General features: G+C 34.0%; 1 protein-coding gene across 1 annotated transcript; it reads right to left on the bottom strand.

Annotated features, from left to right (window-relative positions):
- Positions 1-472: 472 nt before the first annotated feature.
- On the bottom strand, positions 473-27,187 carry LOC133176521 (uncharacterized). Its single transcript, XM_061311641.1, has 15 exons — positions 27,127-27,187; positions 26,623-26,713; positions 26,200-26,370; positions 25,731-25,832; positions 25,543-25,601; positions 25,274-25,440; positions 24,501-24,725; positions 24,039-24,174; positions 23,624-23,779; positions 21,321-21,468; positions 7,383-8,239; positions 6,165-6,282; positions 5,838-5,943; positions 2,909-2,963; positions 473-2,292 (listed from the first exon to the last, which is right to left on the bottom strand). The coding sequence occupies exons 1-15, from the start codon at positions 27,145-27,147 to the stop codon at positions 2,278-2,280; spliced, it is 2,427 nt and encodes an 808-aa protein (XP_061167625.1). The 5' UTR covers positions 27,148-27,187; the 3' UTR covers positions 473-2,277.
- Between the last annotated feature and the right edge of the window lie 328 nt (positions 27,188-27,515).

Here is a 27,515-nt window from a genome sequence, read left to right as displayed (position 1 = left end):
AAAATATAATATTTGAACTAACAATATATTTCCTATCAACTAAGCAACTACAGGTTTGTTAAATAACATTTCTCATCCAATGATCAGGGTAACCACTGATACAACTTCCTGACAATCATCTTCCTTTTTTCATCTCATTTTTTGTCAACACTTAAAGTATCCACTAAATAGGTCAGCATTTAGAAACTGTAATACTACTTAATATCTATCACCATGCCATGGTACTCTTTTTGTACCTCTTATGTATTGAAAATAAATTAGGTACAATAAGAAACCAACGGATGTATTTGCAATACCAGAAACATTTTCCTCTGCTTTCTATGCTGTCGTTTCTTTTATGTTTTGTATTCAACCTTCAAACAGATATCACTCCATAATAAAAATGATATCAAACCAGTATGAATCAAGTTTCCTTCCAATAGAGTCAGCAGATGTATGCAACTGGTTTACCACATGATTAATAAGTCACACAGGAACATTTCAGTTTTATTGGTATATTTTTTTTTTTATCTAGAGCTGAGACAAGTCACTAGAGAGAACGAGAACCTGTGACGAGGGCACAGAGTTTACCAGATACACTGTATTATACACACTCACACCAAATCTAATACTGTCTACTGATCAGGCTCACAAGATTACATAATCTATATAGGTCACTTAATGACTCTCACAGAAAAACATCAACAAAATAAAAAAAACTGCCCTATAGGTATGCATCATAACCTCTTCCCTTCAACAAGCAAGTATACTATATATATATATATATATAATATATATTATAAATTTGAAACTTTATATTCTATCTTGTAAAAATTTATTTTATGTTTATCGGAATGTACCAGTAGGTTATCGATTTAAACTCCCGGATTTTCATTTCTATATCTGTTTTTCTCTTCTACATCTTTAACCCAATAAACCCTGACTCTGTACCAAACTATTATGCAAAACAAAAATTAACTCATTTATTTCAGATTTAATAGCAATTCATAATAATTTGAAGAAGGGGATAAATATATAAGATACAATCTTTCAGCAATCAACAGTAATTTTTTTTTCAAGTATCACTACAAAGAAGAAGAAATTAGACAAATTGCACAATCATTAAGTCAAAATTATTAAGAGCAGAAGAAATGTTCTATACAAAAAAAGAAATATTGAAGAAAATTACGATAAATTATGATAAACTGAATTAACCACTGCTCCTACTACTATAATAACAGGTCAAAGATTGTCTTTTCATCTGACCAGTATGCTGCGGTATTTTGTGACGGACCCTAAGACATGCAATCGCACAAGGTCCACCCTTACAAACAATAAGCAGTGTGTGCAGACTAACTAACGAGTTCAAACAGGCTAACAGCAAGGGGAATAACTCCTGTCAAGTCACCACATATTGCTACTGTAGAAAACTAGTACACTGTTTACACGCAACAACAAGATTGGTAGGTTATCTATCAATAATCCAGTTTGCATTCAATATAGTATTTTATATATCATTTTTACATAAACGACAACAAAAAATCCTAAAATATAGCACTATTAACATTTCTTGCAAAAGCAGACATACAGAATCTGCTCATTTTTGTTAAAAAAGCTGAACTGAGGATTTAGGAATGACTGAACATAAAAAATAATAATATAGCAAAACCTGTTTACTTTGGTAAATTGTACTGCATCATAGCAAAAATTAGACAATATTCTGCTTTGAAAAATTAGTCCTGAATCGTTGTGAAGATGTAAACATATTACCCAATGTCCAACACTGCTGTGTTTAACATTTTCATTTGTGATTTGCATGAAGGAGCCAGATATATTATATACATATGCGATATGAAAAGAACATGACATCTCATTAGAACACATGTACTCTAGTGCAGGTATTCTAAGCCTGAGGGAAATCAGGCTCTCTCTTTCACTCAACATTAATGACTACAATTTCACCGCTGAATAGAAACATACCGATAGCAACCAACAATTTACAGTGGTGTTTATCAGAATTCTGAATGATAAACATTTGTAACATTATATAACAAATCCAACATTATATTATCACTTAGAAATTCACCACTATTAAAAGAGACCTGAAGATATCAGTATTATAGAGAACCGTAATGCATTACATCAGTAACTTTCAGTTTGACATTACAGCATGTTGAACCAAGACCTCCGGAAATAGGTGTAATTGAGCAAGTACGAAATGTTAGAACATGTGGGTCTGAATGAAATCACTCGGTCTATGACGGAGGTACCACTTCCTGTCGAAATTAACACTGGTGTCTATCCTCTGTCCTCCTGAAAAAACACAGAAAACTGTCAGTAAACGAGTTACCATCATTTTGTAAAATATCTAAATGTTTTTTCCCTCATTTTTGCCCCTTCCTGCTAAATTGTACTTTGGCAGTTCATGGTAATAAAATTTGGATATACATGTATGTAAATGCTCCCAGCTAGACATATCTGTTTAAGTCTTATTTGAAATTGAATGGATCCACTGCCTTGTTTTGTAACCAAAATTTTGTATGCAAACCAAATCCGAACTGTCAAGTCAAAGTTCAGATCAAGCTGAATGTCTCAAACATTGGCAGAGTGAAAATGTTCTCAAGAAGAATCTGTTTGGCAAGTCATTCTAAAAATTCCTTCATGGCAAGAAAAGCTAACTGGACAAAAGTTCACTGTTCTAAATATTGTGACCTTGTAAAAATGGCCTTGATTAAGACTCCATAAACATCCATTTAGGAAAATGAAATAAATAGCACAGTAAGAAAATGCAATGTCCAAATACTTCTAACAAACTTGAATTATCTCACCATAGAGCTTTTTTATTTAAATTCATTTATTTTTTTAAATGAAGATTTTCTAGACATGTGCTAAGTTAAGAACTTACAGATACGAGTTCTACTGTACTTACATCCTCTGATGAATTAGGTCTCAGTCTCTTCAATATGCTTTCTATTGTGCTCCTCCTGTGTAAGATTTTAACACTTTTATAGAAAGTTTATTCAATACTGTACGCATTTGAGATACAGTCCCTGAAACGTTCTACTTTCCCATTTTTCCGTTCGCTCACCGTTCGTTCACCGTTCGCTCAGCGTGCGTTCACCGTTCGTTCACCGTGCGTTCACCGTTCGCTCTCCGTTCACAGTTTTGCGTTCAGCGTTCACCGTGCGCTCGCGTTCACCGTTCACAAAGCGTTCACCGTTCGCTCTTCGTTCGTTCACTTTGCGTTCAGCATTCACTTATCGTTCAGTCTTCAGTGTCATTCGGAACTCCGAAGTGAAAGGACTTATCTTTTTTTAAGTAAGGATTTACAGGTTTTGAATTTAATAAATAACCTATCGTGTTTAAAGAATCATTATTTTATGGAAAAAAAAATTATCTACAATATTTATTTTTATTATTCTAACTTAGCTGTTAGATTATTAATTATTTTTTTTTTATATAAAATTTATCCGGAAAATAAATGTTGTTGTAAGTACATGTATGTACCTATGTAGAACGATGCTGAAAAATTAAATTTAAATACTTGCAAAATACTGCTACTTCAAGCACTGCAACATTTTGTTGTTATGTTAAAGACGACAAATCGTTAATGGATAGATAATAATCGAAGTCAATTTACCAACTGCAGCAAAAATACGAAAGTATTTATTTCTATCATATCTTTTTTTTCAAATAATACAGAAATGCATGTTAGAACTTGTTCTGAGAATGATAAACAGTACTGCGGATATCCAGTTAAATAAATATCTTTAGAGCGAATTAAATTGATAGTGTGGTTTAAAAAAAATATTTGTTTAAAATGTAATACATTAAAGAATTTTTTTCTACTTTACATATATAAAGTCTTTAATTAGATAGAGAGAAACGCCTTTATAACATGATTATCATTTATATAACCAAGGTGATTCTCCAGTAATGATATTTTTCACCGTAACTTTATATGTTTGTCATTCGATATTATTAAGAGCCCCCCCCCCCCCTTTCCCCTAAATCGGTTACTTAGTTAGTATTTCAAGTACATTTTAATTAACATTTAAAAAGAAGTTAATGTGTTTTGTAGCACAAAAATTTCAGTCTCAAAACAAACATGCATCTAAACAGAGTAATTAGACAATAGTAGTTCAAAATACATGTGCCGGCAGTGATATTTTAAATTGGCAGGGAGTATGTTTCAAATTCAAGCGGCTTAATCATTCCAAGTGTTTATTCCCAGTGTAATTTATTCATTTATTTATTTATTAGAAATGTTGGAATCAGATCTAGAAATGATAAGAAAAAATGTTAAAACTTCTTGGAAATACTAACACTTTGCCTTCGATGTGACGAGACTTTCACACCTGCACAGTGTCGAATGATTTTGATTGACAGGTCAAGCACGTGGACTTCGTGTGAACTTGAAGCAGGACAATAAAAACTGATTATGACTGTAAAACAAATGGATTTGTTGATTTAAAAATGGTTACTTTCACTGCCTGATATATTTATTAAAAAAAATTAGAATTTTTGTTTGATATAGGTACAAACATTTGAGGAAGGGGTGGGGTGGGGCTAAAACCGAATCTCTCTCTTTCTCTCTCTCTCTCTCTCTCATTTGTCTGTTTAATAAAAACTATGACAGCATATTACTTAAATATCAAGTTTTGAAAATTTAATATAAAACAAATAATATGATTAATTGCCTCTTTGTATCATCTTGTCCTAGTATAATCACGGCCGGGACATGTCTACAGATACATGTAGAAGTCTGCTCAATAAATCATCATAAAAAATAAGACGACACATAAATATATTATTGCATTAAAATTTTAAAATACGAGTGTATTTATGTAATAGGTCCACATACCTTTGTAAATTTTTTTTATCTTATTATGTTAAACGGAATCTCCTTGTATGGTTGTTACAACCGTTGCAATTCATTCTACAAGTCCGTAGTTTTCTCTTCTAAAATCCACATTATTTGTAATGATTTTATATATCAAATAAGAATAAACATTATTTTTTATTTTACAACTAGATTAATTTCATCTGTTATGCTACAGCGTTCGGTAACAATCACAATGTTTTACAGCGATAAAAATCGTGTTATTAAATCGTGTTATTAAAAAGTTGAATTTAAACATCGTACATATGTGCAGAAAATATTGTAAGAAACTTAAATTAATTTTACTTAATGTGCATGTATCGTCTTTTTGGACAATTTTCATTGATTCGTTTATTTATTTATTATTTATTTATTTTTTTAGCACAAGGTATTAGAATACAATAGAATAGTTGCAATGCAAGGAAAAGATCAGAGGCATTCCGAATAAATCGTTCATCTTGCGTTCACCGTTCGTTCACCGTTCACTTTGCGCTCGCGTTTGCGCTCCGTTCGCGTTCTGCGTTCGCTCACCGTTCAGCGTTTACACATCGTTCACCAAGTTGCGTTCATCGTTCACACATTGTTCACTCACCGTTCGTTCAGCGTTCGCTCACCGTTCAAGTGGGAAAGTGGAACGTTTCAGGGACTGTATGACGTGAATAGAGGCCCCCGTGTTGATTATTTCAGTAATTATATGGTTACAATCAGTGACTAAATACATGTATGTTTTTTTTACCGAGAAGTATTCAAAGAAAAGCAACATTACTGTAAATGTGTTGCATTGTTGAAATTTTTTCCCCCTCATCATGGAGGATAAGCAAAAATTCAAAACTTTTTTGAACAATATTTTAATCTTTAATTAAATGAGTTTGTTAATGCCCTGTCTAGGAGATGTTACATGAGTTATTCTGTGATGATGATACAGTCATGAACTACAATGACATTGTACAGAAATTACCATCTTAGAAAGTCTTACTTTGAGGTGATGCCTCCTCCAGGTGGAAAGCCGTCCATTACCTCATTAAGCATGTGCATTATATAGGGTAAATCTGCCTCTGCCATATCGGGCTGGGCTATAATTTCTAAAATAGAAAACACAAAATGTTCAAGCTAAAAAATGTTAAAGTTAAAAGTACAACATTAAAATCTCTTCAGCTCTTTCACCACTAGAATGACGACCAATGACTTATCAAACTTTACCCTTTATTGTACAGCAGCATACATAATCCCTCATGATAATATCGTATCATACACTTTCGCCAATGCACAAAGACCAAATTATGTTACTATGGACTCTATTTACCTTTAATTTTTGCCTCTATTTTTGCATCCAGCTCCTGATCTTGTTTGACAGCTTCCTCTGTTGGTCTGGGAGCTCCCTCGAAAGCTACTATTACAATACTCATATTATCTCGGCTACCCTGACAGTGAAGAAAAAAACAATGCATAATAGATGTCAATGTGATATGCTCTTTTTCCATTCAAGCATGTTAAGTAGCTTTATAATACTTGTAATGGGAAATAAGTCTTTCAACACTTCATCAGAAGTGTAAAGACAATATATATCTTTGCAACCCTGCTGTTATGAATTAAAAAATAAAGGAAGTCTTTTTAATTACTCATAACTGAAATTGAACTGCCTGTCATATCACAAAAAAACACTTTCAGCATCTGACAGCTACAGAAATAGGCATAACATGTTCTAATTTCAAAATTGATCTTGTTTTTGAATATCTTAAATTGAAGAAACTTGACCAAGATCCAATATTAATAAAATATTTGCCATGAACAACTTTTGTGCATCAGACCCTTACATTTCGAAAAATGTTTTATCATCATGATTATAGACAGGTTGAAATCGATACTAATTAATACAATTTTTGTCAACCTATCTGGTTGGTAAAATAAAGCTTCTAGAACACTCTTCAACCTACCAAACCTAGCTACAATGAGTCATGCACTATCTGGCCTCACATGCCTCAATTCATTTCCTTGTTGTTACAATTTGACTGAATAACTATTTCAAAATACTTATTTGTTGTTTATCATATGAATTATGAAAAAAATCAAATTAGTTATTTTAGAGACAAATTTCTAAAGCAACCAAAGGAGATACTAGTTTTGCCATCTTAGACATAATTCCTGAATGATTTTAACTATTTAATATTGCATTTTTTAAACTGAATAATACCTCGAGAAAACAGCTATATCAGGGTTGTCCCTTAGAATTGAAATAGCACTAAGCAGGGGACATTAAAAAGAAGAAGGGGGTTTTGGGTTCCTCCCCTAACAGGGGGTTAAGGGGGAATACCAGAATAAATGGGGGATTATAACATTAAAGGCGGGGAAATTCCCAGCCCCCAGGTCTTAGAGACAACCCTGTGTACACAAGTAATTTCATTCAAACCTAGTGAGATACTTAGCAAATTAAATGGTATACTTTATTTTAAAAGCTATCAAGCAAACAATAACATTACCGCTGTTTTGTGTATGAACAAATAACTTCTTAAAGCTGTTATACCTTATGAAGACATGTATCTACCACCATATTACAGATCTGCTCCAAGCTGTCTGTTACTCTCATCCTGCTCCTAATAAAATCACAAAGTTCATCATTACTCATAACATCCCAGATCCCATCACACGCCAGCACCAGAAATTCATCCTTATCGCTCCTGGATTCCGTTGAAATCTCAGGCTCGGGAGACACCAACTGTTCACAGGGACCCATCCCCTGCACATTTTTGTATTCAAAGTCTCCTAAAGCTCTTGATACTGCCAGGGAACCGTTGACTCTCTGAATCATAACGCTGCCTCCTGCTTTCTGTATGCGCTCTTTTTCTGCCGGGTTGATTGGTTTATGATCACAGGTTGTGAAATGACATTTGCCGTCACGAGAAAGCACTGCTCGTGAATCTCCGCAATTGGCAAAAAATATATGGTGAGGTGACACTATGGCACATACAGCAGTAGATCCACTTTTATCCTCTCCGCTCACCATCTCAGGCATTCCACGGATCTTCTCATCCAGCTGCAGGAAGCCAGTTTTTATTCCTTTGTTGACATCCTCCAAAGATGGTTGAATCTCTGTGCCTTCTTTCAACTCCAGCTTTCCTTTAAAATCATCGTTTGAGACTATTTCTTGTAGTAACTGCTCTGCGCATGTTGCTGAAACTTTAGCACCTGCATGACCATCGAAGACAGCGAAGAAGGACCACTGTTTAAGTCCATAGGGCAGTCCCAGTATGGCTGTGTGGGCGTCCTCCATCTCCACCCTCCAGCCCTGCATGCTGCTGAGGCCATAACGCAGGGTGTTACCTACTCCCCCTTCATTGTGTTTATCTGTCTTTGGCTTGTCCAAAAATGCTCCCATTCTACCTGAAAAATATAGTGTCATCAATATAGTTAATGCATTTAAGGTTACATTACACTGATAAAATATTACCTTCTTCAACTCCAAACCCATTATCTCAAATTTTATCACAATAAGTTTACAGGAAAAGCAATGTTATATCATAGTTTAAATTGCTCTACAGACATTACTTTTAATCGTCTAGCATAGATTAACACCATGCTTCCATATTTACAAGAGAATTTACTACTACAGTACTCCAGGGATTTATCTAGCTATTTTATTTGACTACCCCTTTCTCATAAAGGGGGAAATATGAGAAAGGTTGCTGGACATTAGAGCAGGAGGTGTGAATACACTATGGGAGTCAGGGGGCATGTTCCCCTGGATATTTCCAGATAAATGTTGCCAAAATCTGCATTCTGAGAGCTAATCTGGGGGACATTTATGGAACTATCATAAATAAGTAAATTTTACATGTTACATGTATGTTTAATAGGAAATTTTCTGTAATTAAAAGGGGAATTTTGACATTTTTTCCAAAGGGGAAAGGTACCGTTTACCGGTAGTTAAAACAGCATTGATAAATCCCTGTACTCTGTGAGGCAGAATGTTAATTCCTGGTCCCAAGAAAGAGTTACAGTAATACTGCATTCATCCTATCAAGTGCACTGGCCTCTTAGAAAATTAGAAAGGGGGGGCATATTCTGTCTGTTATAAAATTTTCATCGTATTAAAAGACAGAGGTGTAACGATACAGCAATACATTGATTGTATTGATCGCAAGGGCTCATGATACGCGTATCGTATCGCCATGTACGTATCGTGATATAGTACAAGATAATTTTCATTGTTTTGTTTGAAACTTCACATACAACCTAACAAATTTTAATGTTTTAAAATGCCTGAAAAAAAAGATAGCAAAGAAAAAATACAATGTCAAGACTATAAATCCACTTTTTATTAATTTTGGTCAGGGGTATCAAGATATTCTTTTTATATTTTCTATAACTATGGAGGTTAGCAAAGAATAATATGTTAAGATAATGGTTAATTCAATTGTTGACAGCTGTATCATATGATACATGTTGTATCGCATGGCTGTATCGTGATATGTATCATATCGTTAGGTAGTTTGCGATACACAAGCCTATTAAAAGACATGTTTTGTATTTAAGACAAATAGAAACATACTTTCTTAAAATCAGTCCCATCAAAAATGCTTCTTAAAAGTTGTATATATACCCCTACATTCTAAAAATAAAATGTTACAGCAAGTTAAATTAATGTATTATGAAAGCATGAACAATCTAAACACTATCATTATATTTAGAAATTAGATAATAAATTTTTAAATAACATCAATGCATAGTGATCCAATCCTGTTAATTTAAATTACCGTAATTTTGGAGTATACGTCGATGGGGTATAAAGGTCGAAGGGCTCATTTTTAGCTATAAGGTAAGTAGTATGTATTTGAGGAAGGGAACCCCTATTCTTAGTGGATTGAAGGTCCCAAGGGATGCATATGGAGTAGGGGTGCTCAATAGGCAAAGATGATACATATTTTTTATCTAAATATAACACAGCTTTTTACAACTTCCACTAGAGTACAATTTGACATACTGATTCAAAATGAACAATCTTTCTCATCTTCTTTACACACATTTAAATGAATTAATGCATCAATTATTCAAATTTTAAAGAATGTTAATAATAAGTTTTTTGACAGGTAATATAAATACTTTTATAAAAGGATGCATTTCTACAAAAAAGGAAAATTTTTTCTGAATATCAGCAGACAGATAATGTAGAAATCTTTCCTTTTCATTGTATGAGGAACTGATTTATGAAAGGCTCTGGAAATTAAACGCCTAAAATCAAGAGATTTTCACAACTTAAGACTTGGTCCTTGTTGAGTGTTCCTCAAAATTTCATTTTGCATATTTACATAGCATCATTTGCATGAATCGAGATTAATAGGATTTATTTGGGAACCATTTCCTGAGCCCTGCAGATTAGTTTAGAGAAATTTTACAAAAATGAGAACATTTTAGATTGAAACAATACTCACAAATGTTTTTACTGTCAAATTTGGACAAATGGATTTGCACAAGTTTATTGTTAAAAAAGACTGAATGGTCTATAGTCAATATGAATGACTGATACATTTGATAGTCTGAACTTTGATTAAAGGTTACATTAAATAGTTACCCACACAATACTCATAAAAGTGAAAGATATCCTTATAAATGAAAAAAAAAAAAAACAACTTTCAATACACATCTGCAACACCAACTTCTAAACATACTTTAGTTGGAAAATTCCTCCACCAAGTGCACAAGAAATAAGAGTAATGTCCTTTGATAATGTTAAAAGATAAACCAGTTGGGTTTAAAAAGAATTCAGAATATTTAGCGACTATCAATATTACAATTTTTTATCCATTGTCACTGATGCAATGCCTTCAGCTTTGAATTAGTATTTGATGGTTGGCGACTATCATAACTTCCCTCCACTTTGGCGGGGTTGCAAATAACATTTAACACCTTAGGGGCCATCTAGGCCCCCAACTTCATAAGTTTTACTAGAACACATTGACATTTTGGGGTCCACAATTTTCTGTTCACTTAGTAATTTGCAAGTGACCCTGACTTTGCTACATCATAGCTTTATGTGGCATATTTTAACGACATTGAGCCACTCAGGGTCTGTCCAAAAACACAAATTATTTTTAACTAAAAAGGACACTCCTTAATTTCTAACTCCACATGTGACATTTCCATGACTTTATGAAATTCCATTTTAACTGCACAACAATTATATGTCATAAACATATTTTCAGAATTCTGAAATGTTGGTACCTGTAGAAAACACTTATGACTGTAACATAACAACATAAAATATACGATTCTTAATAAAATTATGTCGTTCCCTCTTGAAAGCCCTGACATACTTTATTATAAATGGTCAAATAAACAAATAACAAAAGCCATGTATTTTGAAACACACTTCAAAATTGAGACCACGATAGGGAATTTGTTTTAAGTTTGGCTAAGAAGAGTGTGCAAGATAATTTACCTAATTTACACTTTGTCAATCAGAGATCTTGTTTATGGAATCCTTTCTGTAGCAATCTTTGTAAATAATGTTAACATAACTAGTTCTCCGCGTCAACTGCCACTTGACTTGAAAACCAACGCCATGAAATTAAGCAAACGGTGTCGCGCATTTTACAAGCTTGAATTTCAGGCAATGCTGCATGTGTAGACGTTTCTTACGAAATCGCCTATCAAAACAATTTACCGACTATTCGAAATTTGTGAAAAATAACATAAATGTGTCTTAGCTAGTACAATTCAGTCGATTTTTCTCGTGGGCACTACTGACAACCAAAGGTCAATATGGCTTCTGCCATAAATGAGCATGCTCAAAGCCACGGGAATAAATCCCAATCGCTAAAACGTTTTATAGCACGGGTTATTCACACAGATTTTTCAAGCGTTTTGTGATATTCACAAAATGGAAAATGACGTCATTTTTTAAAACGGGAAATAAATTGAAAGAATATATAACTGCGTCGAATTAAATTAAAGGCTATTTTAAATCCCAAATAAAATGATTTAAACTTTTTGTGCCATTGTTAAGCATTTTCCTTCGAGAGAAATCCATTTTGACCTTTTTGTACTTTACTCAAATTAACTCGTACTATATAATTTCTTAAAATATTTAACCTTCGATATCATTCCTATAATATAGATTAATTGCCTTTGCAGGCCCGTAGGAATCGAGATATATGTAATAATATAAAAAACAAAACTAATGTGCCCTCTCAGTCATAACTTTTGGACATAGATTGGTAAAGCTAAAAAATATATCTGTTACATTACATAGTATATAGTAGATAAAATTGTATTTACCAATTTAAATGAAGATGGGGATTGCCAATGCAACTGAAAACTTTTTTTGAAAAAAGCAAAATGTTGAGCTATCAAGAAAACATACATATGTATCATAATTTCATACACCCAACTAATTAATTTTTTTTTAGCACCAATTAACATTTACTTTTGGGTCTGAACTCTGAAATCGATATACTCTCTACCATCTGCTCATACATCTGTAACATAAAGCGGTCACCCATCCAAGGGTTATACAGGCTCGCCGTGGCAATGCCTGAAATAGAGGGAGATCTAGACTCTACCGTGCGTCACTAGAAAAGCTTAAGCTCACTAAGTAAGGCAGTATAATTTAAAATTTGACTATATACCATCCGCTACACTTCCCCCTGCTCAGGGAAGCTTCAACCTGATGCTAAGCATGGGTTCTCTCTAAGTGTCTGGGCCTCTTTACCAACGGCAACCAATGCATGCCATCAACGGACACCAAGTTCGTACATGGACACAAAGTCCTAGTATACTTAGCCCTAGAGCTTCCTGAAGCAGACCTAGCTAGAACCTCTTCAGTTACAGCAACCCCCTGTCATCTACGGATACTTTAAGTCTGTAAATGGACAATAATATTTAAGTCTTAGCTCTAAGGCTTCCTGAATCAGGTAGTGCCAAACACCAGTCACTACACTACAACCAATTAATTTTGTAACACAAATCGGTCACCCATCGAAGGGTTATAAAGGCTTGCTGTTGCTTAACTTGCCTGAAATAGAGGTAGACTCTACCATATCACTTGAAAAGCTAGCTCACTAGAAAGGCAGCATAAATACCCTATATACTGTCTGCTACACATTCGCCTCTATTGCTGCTCGCATATATGACTAGCACTAGAAATAGGGTAATATTTTATAATAATTAAATGTCTCCGTTAATGTTTGTCCTTAAGGTAGATATTTAACTTAAAGAGACCTAGAACTATTATTACTTTAATTTGAAATAATCCTTGGAATATTGTTTTATACTTTAAAACAAAATGATGCGAGCCCATTGCAGAGATGTCCGAGACAACTGATTACACAAACTGATTGCAATAATTTTTCTTTTTTAACTCTTCAGCACTAAAAGTGTTGTTCCAGGCCTTGCATTTTAATTAGGACTTAATTTTGATGGTTATTGCAATCAACAAATACAAGCCCTGCAGTTTAAAACTTGGAAAATAGAAATTAACCTTAAAATTCAAGAACTGACCCCCCCTCCAAAAAAACCCCCCACTTACTATGAAATATATTGAGATAACGAACAGTATTCATGCTCAAAAGTCCATTAAACAATACAAAATAGGAGCAGAGCAAACACAGACCTCCAAAACATCAGAGTTGGGATCAGGTGCCATGGAGGAGTGAGCATCCCATGCCGACCAGTCACATCCGCTGTGTGCTCCTTGTCATGATCGGGAAATAACGGAAAAATCCGTCAACAATTCAGTGTGTAAATATTGGCCTAATAATTAGTAAGAAAAACGTCAGTCAGCATTTGACTCAATGATAAATTGTATCTGCTGACAAGGTCATTGTATCGACCGTAGAACTTACGAAATGATGACTTTAAACGAGACTGCTGATATTCTTGTTTCATCAACTTGTTTGTCAATAATTTACCTCGTTTTAGAAATTGTACGTACGTAGAGCATGCTCTTGCGTATTGAATTAACTGAGAGATATAAACCCCGTATGCAGGTGATGATGGTATATTGCTGCATAAGTAAGGGAAGTTGACGATTGAAAAGTTAAAGTCATCACGTTTATCATAAAGCTTGGTTGTTAGATTACCATTAATGTCTTTTTCAAGTAAAATATCCAAATATGAAACAGATGTGTCAGACTCTGTCTGACAGACTCATACTAAGAATTTCTAATTTATTCCAAATTTTTATACCAAAATCATTTTTTTAAAATTACGCCACACATACAATATCACAGTTTAAAAGGGATAATATACATATATAAATCATACATAGAAATTAAACTACAAAAAATGTGTAGGACTTACTAAGAATTTTCTTATAATATGTTTTAACTTTTGCAAACTATACAAAATTGTTTCAATAAGATTTCTTAATGTAAATATCAAACATAATGAAATAATGATTCATAGAAAAAGTAAATATAATGAATAATCCAGCATCTGTAGATACTAAAATTTGTTATAGGTTTGAGAGATTATTAAAACAAGAAAACTGTCTTAAAAAACATTATAATATACATTATTGCAAGTCAGTAAAACTATTTTAGAAGTTTTGTGAACTTCATTAGGTTTTAATGATTGATTCAATTCAACACATTAATGTAAGTAAAAAAAAAATATTAAGATAAAGACACAAATACAACCCAAGTGTATTATATACCGGTACACGTAAATAATCTTCACAAAAAATGCTGATATACATAGATCTAAGGATTAATATATACAAAATATGAATGAATTGTGAATTTTTAAAAAAAAAAAAGTTTGTATATATACCTAACAAAAAGTTAATTGCTGCTAACAAAAGAAGTTTTAGATTTTTCAACACTTCACAATCAAGTTATGAATCATTTAAATCACCCAAAAAAGTTCTTATACAAATCTGTCACTTGTATCTTGATGCATAATCACTTCCTAGGTAATGGTTAGGATATACTGCTAGAGAGAGAGAGATGCTACGCAAGTTTTTTACTCAGTGTCTTTTCTATCTCCTTCACGGACAGTCAACTAACAAACTGAAATTTCTACTGTATATTATGCACAAATCTACATTGTCAAGGTTCTCCAATGTCTTCAAAAATCTCATGAGGGCTTAATCATCTCTCCTGAAAAAAGAAAATACAATGTATATAAAGATGTAGTTTTTCCGATGTTTATAATGACTACGTTCGCTAGATTTAATACCAGTTCAATATCAGAAGCTATAATCAGCAATGTCAAACTTTCTGGTTGACCAGTCTACACTCAAAATACAACAAACACAATTTTGTTTATTTTGATCACATTTTTTCTTAGATTAGAGGTATTTTTAGCTCATATAGTAATCAACCGTTTTAGAGAGTGTCATAACTATGCAAGAACTAACCGAGTCTCAGAAATGGGTCAAGTTGACACCTGAAAAATTCATCTTTACAAGCCAAGGGGTTTCAGTCCACTTTGTTCTTGTTTATGGGGAGCAGACCCAAAACCCTTGGCTTACAAAGATAGCTCATACTATGGACTACATAAAATTTATAATGGTTACCTGATTATTGCTACCAAGCAAGTTCATAAGAACTATGTCGTACACAACAAAATTTTATGAGCTTTCATCCCCTCGCAATGAAGTTGGAGGGGATTTAGCGACACATTGAGTGCTTTTCTTTTACGTAAATAATAATTTTCATCGAGATTGATGTGCTGTTTTGCAAGGGAGTAACTCTGCTCTGCGATGCCCTTGTTTAGGTTTAGGTCAATCTGTTTTCTCTATAACAATGCCTCATTAAAGATCCTAATTTCCACGGTAAATTCCCTCTCTATTGTGAATACGGGTTATCAATATCATTTTAATCAATGCTCATATAAATACTCAGTCAATTAATTATAAATCAATTAAATATCATGGTGTAGTTTGCCTTACCTTTCAATGAATATGTTGATAATGTCATTTTTTCCAGCTTGTTTGATATCTTGCAACAAAAGTTTTCTGAAAACAGAATGCAAAGTAATGCAAATTTTACACAACAATATATCAAAATGATTGTGATCAGCCACAAAGCTTTGAAAGTATTAAATGGCTGCTATTGTTATTATTAAGTCATCCAAATGGTCCTGCTGTAAACTAAGATATGAATATACTAATACAATGTACTAATTATAAGGGTTCTACTTAAGTTTTGCAACTTTTAGACAATATTTTCTACAAAAGATTCCAAAAGACTTTTAAATGACCTTGGTCTTTACCCTGTATATGGTACAAATCCTTCCCTCTTCCCTCTGAGGAAAATTTTCTTTATTAGAACAAACAATTTCAACTTTACCCAGAGGAACTAGAAACTACATAAGACAAGATGTGTTTGTGAAACACTGATGCCCCGTATGGCAATTTATAGCGAAGGTTTCCAACTTTCTCAAATGCAAATAAAATATGTTGGTACCCAAAGTAAGGTCTTGTCTCCAGGATTATACCTGTGAAATATGAAACCCTGAGCAGCAACCACTGATATGTTATGGCCAAGGATAAGTTTTCCAAAAGTAGGTCAAACTCCAATATCAAGGTCAATGGGCTACAATTTTTGGTATCCAAAGGAAGGTCTTGTCACAATTAATATACATGTGAAGTATGAAAGCCCTAGCACCAACTGTTCAAAAGTAATGACTAAGGTTAAAGTTTTCCAAAAGTAGGTCAAACTCCAAGGTCAAGACCAATGGGTCAAAGTTGTTGGTATTCAAAGAAAGGTCTTGTCACAAGAATTACATATGTGAAGTATGAAAGCCCTAGAACCAGCTGTTCAAAAGTACTGGCCAAGGTTAAAGTTTTCCAAATGTAAGTCAAACATCAAGGTCAATGTCAAATGGTCAAAATTAATGGTACCCAAGGAAAGGCCTTCTGACAAGAAATATACATGTGAAATATGAAAGCCCTAGCACCAACCATTCAAATGTTATGGCCAAGGTTCAAGTCTTTCAAAAGTAGGTTAAACTCAAAGGTCACCGGGACAAAGTTGTTGGTATTGAAAGTAATGGCCAGGGTTAAAGTTTTCCAAAAGTAGGTCAAACTCCAAGGTCAAGGCCAAAGGGTCAAAGTTTTCTGGTATCCAAGGGAGGTCTTGTCACAAGGATTACATACGTGAAGTATGAAAGTCCTAGCACCCGCCGTTAAAAAGTAAAGGCCAAGGTTAAAGTTTTTCAAAAGTAGGTCAAACTCCTAGGTCAAAGTTGTTGATATCCAAAAGGAAGGTCTTGTCACAAGGATTACACATGTGAAGTATGAAAGCCCTAGAACCAACTGTTCACAAGTTATGGCCAAGATTATAGTTGGGAAAAATTTTGCAAAGCTGGGTCAAACTCCCAAGGTCAATTATGATGGTATCCAAAGAAAGGTCTTGTCACAAGGAGTACACATGTGAAATATCAAAGCCATAGCTCCAACCAATCAAAAGGTATGGTCAGGCCATCAATAAAAATATCTTTGTTTCCCCTAACCAGACCTTAAAATTTCAAGTTGGGTAGGTAGGTAGGTACATTATTTTTTTTTCTAGTCTGACAGCAGTTTTGAAAATACGTTCTGAAAAATTGATTAACATCTTTATAAATAAGAAAGAACAAAAGAACCCGATTTTTAAACCGAATATCATACAAATGAAATTCAAAAGCAACATGTATGGTAAATTAATTCACAAATATTATTCATTTGAACTTGTGAAATATCTCAGGCCAGTGTATTATTATTGAAATCGAATTTTAAAAAAAGACAAGATTCGTAAATGCTCAACCATCGGCCTTCCGAGTATATTTTTTCAAACCTACTATCATCTTCGAGTGCTTACACAGACAAAATGTCAAGGGCCTCGTGTGACGCAGTAATTCTAGTGTTTCGTTTTGGAGTCACGACGTAATTCAGGAGCTTATTCTAAGTCACATGCAGGTCCCAACGTGGGACGTGGAGACTGGTCAGTCGAATGAGACTGTAAAAAACTTAGGTCCATGCAGTGTTGCAGTATACATGTAGATTTTGGTAAGAAAAAGATCCCTTACTGATGCTTTATGATCAATGGCCATAAGTGCCGAGAAAAAGTCTAAATTAGGAGCCCTACACCAGGCAGATGTTCAAATGTTGTCGACCCAACAATTTTTAAAGTTATTTTAAAGAAAAAAACAACCTATTTTCAAGGGTCTAACTAAAGAAAAATACACTGGACGTCTCAGGAAGCCGTACCATACGCCAATTTTAAAGATTTCAACACTATTTGGAAAAAGTGTACCTGTATTAATAATATTTAATTCAACCAAACCAATTAAAGTTTCATGTATCTAATGTTATACTCACGAAGTTTACCCCATAAATTAAAGGAATGAAGACACCACATCTGAATTATATTTATCAAGATGAAATAATCATACAAACTCTTATGGTCCTATATAGTAAAAAATAGAACTCAATCATACATGAAGTGTTTATTACATTGAAACGAATGAAATGCAGTGAAATTTACTGATAAGCATACACAAGGTGGGCCCCTCATCTACTCATGAGGCAAGCTTTGCCAAGCTTACTAAGTACGTTAATTTTAGAAAACACATTTGTAACACTCCGAAGTGTTTCAAGAGTGTAGGATTCTAATAAGTTGAAGAAATATATGTATGATTGATACATTGCTGTTGTTTTATAACTCCTCTGTGACCACATGTTGTAGGCGCCAAATGAGAGTAAAACAAAAGCCGAAGTTCTGATAAAAAAACTGATTCTGATGAAATTGTTTTTTATAAAGTTGATAAACAATAAAAACAAGAGGCCCAGGGGCCACATCGCTCACCTGAGCACTCTGGCTAGGAAAAAGCAGAAATCAGTTGAGTCTTGAAAAGTTTTGATATAAAAGTGGTTCGAGGGGGGGGGGGGGGGGGGTTAAATTTGAACTTGAATCTATACTTCAAAGGGATGCTTTTGAATTAATATGACAAATAATGGCTATGCTGTTCTTAGGAAGACAATTTTTATTGATATATCATCTGTATTCCTTTGTATAACTATGATCCCCTGTTATGGCCCCTCTATTCTCCTGGAGGGGTCATGATTTGAACAAAATTTGAATCTACATTACCTAAGGAAGCTTGCATTTAAATATGACTAATTATTGCTTTGCTGTTCTTCAGAAGAAGATTTTAAAAGGCTTGCTTTTTCCTATGTATTCCTATGTAAAACTTCGATCGCCCACTGTGGCCCCACCCTACCCCTGGGGGGTCATGATTTAAACAAACTTGAATCTACACTTCCTGAGGATGCACCCATTAAAAAAAACCAATCATGGCTTTGCTGTTCTTGAGAAAAAGATTTTTACAAATTTTTCCTATGTATTTTATGTAAAACTTTGATCACCCATTGTGGCTCCACCTTACCCCGGGGGGTCATGATTGGAACAAACTTGAACCTGCACTACTTGAGGATGCTTCCATGTAAATATGACCAATCATGGCTTTGTTGTTCTTGTGAAAAAGATTTTTACAGATTTTTCCTATGTATTCTTATTCAAAATTTGGATCGCCCATTGTGGCTCCACCCTACCCCCGGGGCTCATGATTGGAACAAACTTGAATCTACACTACCTGAGGATGCTTCCATATAAATATAACCATTCATGGCTTTGTTGTTCTTGAGAAGAAGTTTTTAAAGAGTTTTCCTATATATTCCTATGTAAAACTTTGATCGCCCATTGTGGCCCCACCCTACCCCTGGGGGTCATGATTTGAACAAATTTGAATCTACACTACCTGAGGATGCTTCCATATAAATATGATCAATCATGGTTTTGCTGTTCTTGAGAAGAAGATTTTTAAAGAGTTTTCCTATATATTCCTATGTAAAACTTTGATTGCCCATTGTGGCCCCACCCTACCCCTGGGGGTCATGATTTGAACAAATTTGAATCTACACTACCTGAGGATGCTTCCATATAAATATGATCAATCATGGTTTTGCTGTTCTTGAGAAGAAGATTTTTAAAGAGTTTTCCTATATATTCCTATGTAAAACTTTGATCGCCCATTGTGGCCCCACCCTACCCCCAGGGGTCATGATTTGAACAAACTTGAATCTACACTATCTGAGGATGCTTCCATATAAATATGACCAATCATGGCTTTGCTGTTCTTGAGAAGAAGATTTTTAAAGAATTTTCATATATATTCCTATGTAAAACTTTGATTGCCCATTGTGGCCCCACCCTACCCCCGGGGGTCATGATTTGAACAAACTTGAATCTACACTACCTGAGGATGCTTCCATATAAGTTTCATATTTTCAAGCACAGTGGTTCTTGAGAAGAAGATTTTTAAATGATGCCATTAATTTTTCATGAATTCATGATTATCTCCCCTTGGAAGAAGGTGTGGCCCTTCATTTGAACAAACTTGAACCCCCTTCACCCAAGGATACTCTGTGCCAAGTTTGGTTGAAATTGGCCCAGTAGTTTTGGAGAAGAAGATGAAATTGAAAGTTTACAACGACAACGACAACGACAACAACGCCTACGACGACGACAGAAAACGGACAAATTTTGATCAGAAAAGATCACTTAAGCCTTCGGCTCAGGTGAGCTAAAAATGTTTGAATAATCTTATTAAAAAAAACTTTTCAGTCAGCACGATTTAAGTGGGTCGGTCGCGTTAGGGGAAACAAAGGTATTTTTTATTTTGGCCTCAAGGTTAATTTTTTGCGGACAATCAGACAGACAGAAAGACAGACGAATGGACAGGGCAAAAACTATATGCCCCTGAAATCTTTGATTTTTGGAAAATCTTAATCTTTGATTTATGGGGGCATAAAAAGTAAAGACAGATGCCAAACAATAATTACATATGCTCACACAGAACTTAGTTAAAGACAATTTATTTGAGCCTTCATCAAGTACCTATAGACTGTGTATGAACAACTGCCTTCAGTCACACAAATAACTGTGTCTCCTAAGAAAGAACAAAGCAGATGGTAGGTCCCATTGAAGGATACACACAGAACAATGCAATAGTTCATCATCAGACCCCTTTAATCTATGCCCTTACTGGAATTGATTATGAGTGACAGCACTCCAAAGATCACAGGAAGGTATGATGCTTAATTTTAATATTCCTTTTTTTTTTGGGGGGGGGTCAATTTTCAAATACAGTTTGCTTCAGAAAACATAAAACACTTGCTAGCCTATAAGCTAAATCTATATACATTATGCAATAGTGTTAGACACATTATATAATTTGTCAAAATCAAAAACAGATTGGTTATGATGTAAATTTTTGAAAGCATTATGTTTCTAAAATTTAAAGAAAATTTATTAAAAATGAGAAAATTTGGGCATTTTTCAAAAATTTCATCTTTCTTTTAATACTATATTAACAATTTTGGCTACGTTTTCATTTTTACATTAAACAAGAGCAATGTTAAGCTCTTATCATACCCTCCCAATCAAAACCCCACCACATCAACTCAAATTCCCCTCAATACATTCATCAATACCAGCTACATTACCATTCCTGTATTGCCTCCGAGATCCATCCATGGCACTCTCTTCTCGATCCTTGCCGTGTCCATGATCTTTCTGTTGGAGTTTCCTCTTTACACAAGAATCAATCAGAGCATCCATCATCTTTGCCTACAAAAATTCAACACACTATCCAAGTATTCTTATCTTATTAATAATGATTCTGGAAATATCTACACTATCCAAGGATTCTTATCTTATTAATAATGATTCTGATAATATCTATATCACTTTCCTACATCCTTCAATACCAGATGTTGCAATTTTTTGACAAATTCACTGACTGTATATCTGTATATACTGTATATCTGTATAATTATACACAACCTTGCAATACTTTCATTTACATGACACAAAGTCTGTAGTTGATAATGACATAGATGAAAACATCTGTAGTAATTTACCTGGCTGATGAACACCCTAGTACATTTTATAACATGATTGAATAATTCCCATCTCTCTGATTGGCTGAGATCCAACAATGATAGAAAAATACTACGTTATATTGACCTGCACGTGACCTTCCGGGTCAATATAAGGAATTATTTATTCTACATTGGACCAAAAATAGATAGGAAAATTAAAAATTGATGCAAATAGTTTTGAAAAGTTATTTCACTTGCACCTGACTTCCACTCATATGAACATAACATTAAGGCACATAGATTCTTGGGTGAGGGGTGGGGGGGTTGGGGGGTTGGTGGGGGTATCAGGAGGCCTGCCCCTCTCCCCATTTTTTGAGAATGTAAAGTTTTAATTTAAATTTTAAGGATAAAAAATTTCAATGAAAGCCCCCCTCCCCTCATTTATGGACCTTTACATCCCACCAAATAAAATTTTGAGTTTGGAGAATTCTTTTCCTTTGGGGGGGGGGGGGGGGGAGGGGGTTAGTCAAAGATTTGTTTTCATGTAAGTTGTCATTTTTTCCTTTTAATTTATGCCCCCTTTTTCAAAATTAATCATATATATGTGCCTGACATTTATTTTTTCTACACTGCACCTAAACTAGAATTAAAAATTTCAAAATAATACAACTGGTTTTTTTTAACCTCGTTTCTCTCATTATGTTTGGCTAGTACTTCAGTAGATGTGAACAAGTAAGATGGCATTTGTTGCTTAATGAGTGTGTGTGTCTTTTAATCACTGAATCATATAATAAAACAATTATTGCTGTTTTTTTTGGTCAATACAATGATTTAGTCATCTTCGAAGTACAATATTCACCTCGCCCTTCAGGCTCGGTGAATATTGTACTCCTCACTTGTCTAAATCATCGTATTGACCAAAAAAACCCAGCAATAATTGTATAGTATTTACCTAGCTGGAATACACCTGAGGTAAATTTATTGGTTTGAGAAAGCCTATAAAAGTGGTGTCCAATCATCGATTATAATCGAAAATCAATCAATATCTGGCATAATCCAAGCACTGAATTACAAAATTTTCATTCCAATTAATCGTTTTTTTTTTTCAATTAAAAATTTTTTTAAAATTTTTATTTATGAACTTATTTGTGTATCAAAATGGCACAGATGAACAGACAATTGTATTCATACCTGGGTAACAATGATCATTCCCGGGTATGGACATATTTGGATTCAACAAAAATGAACCAGCTGGACCACCATAGAAAGTAGTTATTCACCCATTATTACCATTGAATAAACTAAATTGACAGACTTTGTAAATGTCCGATTATGATTGATAATTAGTTAGTTACAGTAGCTCGATCATCGATTATGAAATTCTTAATGATTCCCATCACTAACCTATAATAATTTACCTAGCTGCAGAACACCAATAGTATTTAACCTAAGGTGGAAAACACCTGTAATAATTTACCTGGCAGGAGACACCTGCGGTAATTTACCTAGGTGGAAGTAATTCATCTGCTTTGAGAATACCTGTAGTAATTAACCTAGCTGGAGAACACCTGTAAAATTTTACCTGATTACTAAACACCTGTAGTAATTAACCTAGCTGGAGAACACCTGTAAAATTTTACCTGATTACTAAACACCTGTAGTAATTAACCTAGCTGGAGAACACCTGTAAAATTTTACCTGATTACTAAACACCTGTAGTAATTAACCTAGCTGGAGAACACCTGTAAAATTTTACCTGATTACTAAACACCTGTAGTAATTAACCTAGCTGGAGAACACCTGTAAAATTTTACCTGATTACTAAACACCTGTAGTAGTTTACCTGGCTGGAGCACACCTGAAGTAATCTACTTTGCCGAAGAACATGGGAAAAATTTTACCTGGCTGGAGAACACCTGTAGAACTTTAGTGATTCGTTCTCCATTCTCAGCGTCAACCAGGAACTGGAGTAGAAGTACAGCCATTCTGTTGTCGTCCTCTTCATTGGTGTCCAGAAACCAGGAAAGATTTTCATATGGCACAGCCAGCACTGGTTCCTACAAATAAACAACAAAAATTTAACACAATCATAAGTTTAGAAAACAACTTCAACATGCTAAATTTATCACTGTTACAATGTAACCGAGATCTTATAAATACATTCTTTTTTGTGGAATGAAAATGAAAATCCATAATAAATGCTAACATTAAAATTTGTATTCATATGTTTTAAATAAAATAAACAACTCAGGTTACCCAAAAAAACCTTAAATTTCAAATTTTAGCATAGGCTTAAAAACTAGTTTTGAGCCCTACCTCTCTCAGTTGATCTATGATACAGATCCCATCTGTGTTCAGAGCGATCAAGACGTCCATGTCTTTGTCCACACCTGGAAGGTGGCCCTTGATCTTTCCTATCTGCTTCTGAACCTTCCCCTCAAAAAATGCACTTCTGCAAATAAACATATCAACATACAGTTATAATCTGATGCTTACACAGATATTAATATAAAAATGAAAATTTTGAAGGAGTTTGACCATCATCAGTTAAACCTAGTTACAGTAAAACTTTGTGATCTCAAACTCGACTGGAGCTGAAAGAAAACTTAGATATCTAAGAAGTTATATAACATTGATTTCTCGAATACCAAGACAATAAGGAAAAGTGGTTGGGACTTTCAACTCACTTAAACATATCAATGGTATTCGAGATATCAATGTTGGAGATACTGAAGTTCAACTGTATCTCATAAGATTTAGATCAGTATAGAAACTTACCCATAGAAAGCATACTGCCAGCAGACCTCTAAGTATTTCCTGTACAAGTCACCAAGTGCTGTCTTTATGTCGGTGTTTTTGTATGCATCACTGATCTGTCGATGTGCTCGCTGGACTCGGACTTCCAATGCTTCCTCTTCCTCATCCTTGTTTTTGCTGAACTTGAAAAATTTGGTATTCTTTGGTTTGCGCATGTGTGCTGGATAGAACTTATGAAGCTCTTCTCTGTTAAAATCATTAACATATCAATGTTTGAGCCTAATAACATCTGTGTGTACTGATTATATAATATACTTGAAATTTAGCATAAACATCGGTCAAGGACTACTTGGCAAAAACATAAAGCATTCCTTTAGAATTAATGTACTACATTCTACATAACTTTACATGTACCAGGTACATTTATACAAGGAAATTTTTGCACCTGTTTCGTTTTTACCCCTTCACCCTCATCACAAGTGGGCAAATTTAAAATGGGGTAATTCAAAATAAACAGTAATATCTCTTTAACACAACTGTGTCTTGGTGAATTAAAAATGGGGGAAAATTGTCTGCATGTGTGAAAGGGCAAAAACAACACAGGGCAAAATTACCCTGTATACAGTATGTTCAATATTTTAGCTATTTCATGAATTAAAACACAATGAATTGTGCCAAAATATATCTTCTACTAAATATGAACAACTAACGTACAATATTCATTACATCATAAACAAGTATTTCATTGAAATGAATTACATGTATATCATTTTATCAGAAAAAAATCTACTTACTTGTAGTGTTCAAGTGTGTGTTTTTCAGGATCATAACGCTCCAGATGAATCAGTGCCTGAATTCCTGCCAACTGGTCGTATTCCTCAGCTTGTAACACATATCGACCCTCTATCACATTAAATTTGGCTTCATGGTACAGCAAGTTCATCACCACTTCATTGGTAATCTACAAGTCAATTCACTTTTACGTATATATATCAAAAGAATTTCCTATAAAAACTTTATTTATGTGAATCTATGGATTGTGTGTAAAAACAATTCAACTTACCCCCATTTCTTCTTCAAGAGTCAGAAATACATTCCTCTGGAACATCACAACAGGTTCATCTGCAGAGAAAGGGAGAGTAAAAAAAAAATAGACTGTGAATTTCATAAAACATATACTACTTTTGTGACCAGCCTTAATTATTTTCTAAATATTAAGCTCTCAATTTTTTCTCATGATAAATGTTATACCTCTTGAGATTTCGTCGGGTTTGGCATCTGTGTATAACGCACAAAACTCATCCCACAACTGGGCAAACTGGAATGGTCGGTGACTCTTTTTTAATCTTAGTTCTGGAAGGAAAAAAATATCTTACGCCAAAACAATCATTCTTATTGTATAAGACAAAGAAATACTTGCACATATACTTTAAAATCACAATATTTGTTTGGATATTTGTACTACATAAGATGGGTCTTATGATAATATACAATTGTGTTGGTGTACATTGAGGAATTACCAGTCATCACAAAGGTCAAATTTGAAGAAAAAAGAAGTGTTATAATTAGTTCATTATCATGAGTTAAATATCTACTAGGTTTTACAATATATACCTATAAAATCTACCGAACAAGAGCCTGATAATAACCAATGATTCCACTGTATTGAATTCTTTAAAGCTATATTTGGAGATTACTAAAGACAACATTGTTATCTTACCAAGCAGGGGAGACACGAGCCAGATGGAGAAAATATTTTCAGATTCTGGTGGCAACTGTCTCTGCTCTACTACGATCTCAAACAAGTCTTCAGCTGTGGCCTCATGTCCCCCACACTCTAGGGTGACGTGGATCCCAACTCTATCCCTCATCCAAATCACCACCTCGACAGCTACCAAAGGACAAAGGAAATTGGTCAATTATACAAAAATAAATTTATAAATTTACAAGCATGTCCTCGAACAATACTTAAATTACTTTCTAGATAAAGATACATGTAGTTGTGTTTCGCAAGTAATCATATTTCAATTTCTTTATTGGTATAACCTGTTCTCTGTGTAAAATCCACAACTGTTTTCCCTTTCAAATTAAATGTTAAAATCTTATAATCTTACTAAAGTTCTCCAATTTATTTTCTACATACTGTCATCTGCTGGGTCATTCTGTTGGTGTTTGTCGACCAGCCGTCTGGTCTCCTCATCCATAGAATCCCCCATGTCCATGTTTTGTAAGGACTATAGAGAATAATCAATTACTGATATTAACCTGCTTCTGTATAATATTTTTTAGCAATCATGTTGTATAGTGATTTTTTACCTAATCTTACCAAGCACGTGTAATGTAGTTACATGAAAACATATGTCAGGAAACAAACTTTTATAAGTTTGAGGATAAACTGCAAAATTACTATATTACCAAACATAATATGCAATTTAATTTCTTTGAAATGTCTAACGATGGGAATGTTTACAAAATTAACGTAGGCGTAAAATTATTTTGGAGAAATGTCTTCCCTAGGCTTGTGAAATTTAACAAGAAATATAGAGAACAGAGTACATTGTACACTTTTCTTTTCTATCCTTCCTTATACAGTAGAGAACGCAGCAAATTTGTCGAGAGAAGAGAAAATGTTTGTTTTGTTTCTCACCCGACCGCTACTTCCTGCCATATTAATAGAGTAGAAGATAAACCGGAAACAAGCAGTTCCGGAATATTCAGTACTTAAAGAACACGATCAAAGAAGGATCAAAATCGGCCCTTCACGAAAATAGATTAAACTTTCTCAGATAACACTCTAACATTTGTAGGTTATGAAACGATTAATTTTTAACGATATCTTTTTCTCTGTAGAGTCATTAAATCATAAATTTAATTCTGGACAATTAATTCAATTAAATCAATTTAATTGGATAAAATTTAGTTTGTATCCCATAGCCTGTGTTGCCTATGTCACAAGATTTACGTCAAAAACGTATCAATCAGCTCGACGTTACTTTTGAAATATGTTCAAATTGATATGAAGACATTTTTGAAGGA

Source organism: Saccostrea echinata, unplaced genomic scaffold (genome assembly GCF_033153115.1).
Source record: "Saccostrea echinata isolate AGI-Se365-2 ecotype Australia unplaced genomic scaffold, CSIRO_AGI_Sech_v1 ptg000002l, whole genome shotgun sequence".
Lineage (NCBI taxonomy): Eukaryota > Metazoa > Mollusca > Bivalvia > Ostreida > Ostreidae > Saccostrea > Saccostrea echinata.
This window is presented reverse-complemented; position numbering and strand designations above follow the sequence as displayed.

Coding starts and splice junctions, on each gene's coding strand:
- LOC133176521 (XM_061311641.1), bottom strand. CDS start 27,147: ATGGCAGGAAGTAGCGGTCGG. Junction 25,441..25,542: donor CTCTTGAAGAAGAAATGGGG/GTAAGTTGAATT, acceptor ATTGACTTGTAG/ATTACCAATGAAGTGGTGAT. Junction 21,469..23,623: donor TACAGGTGTTCTCCAGCCAG/GTAAAATTTTTC, acceptor GAATTTTTGTAG/GCAAAGATGATGGATGCTCT.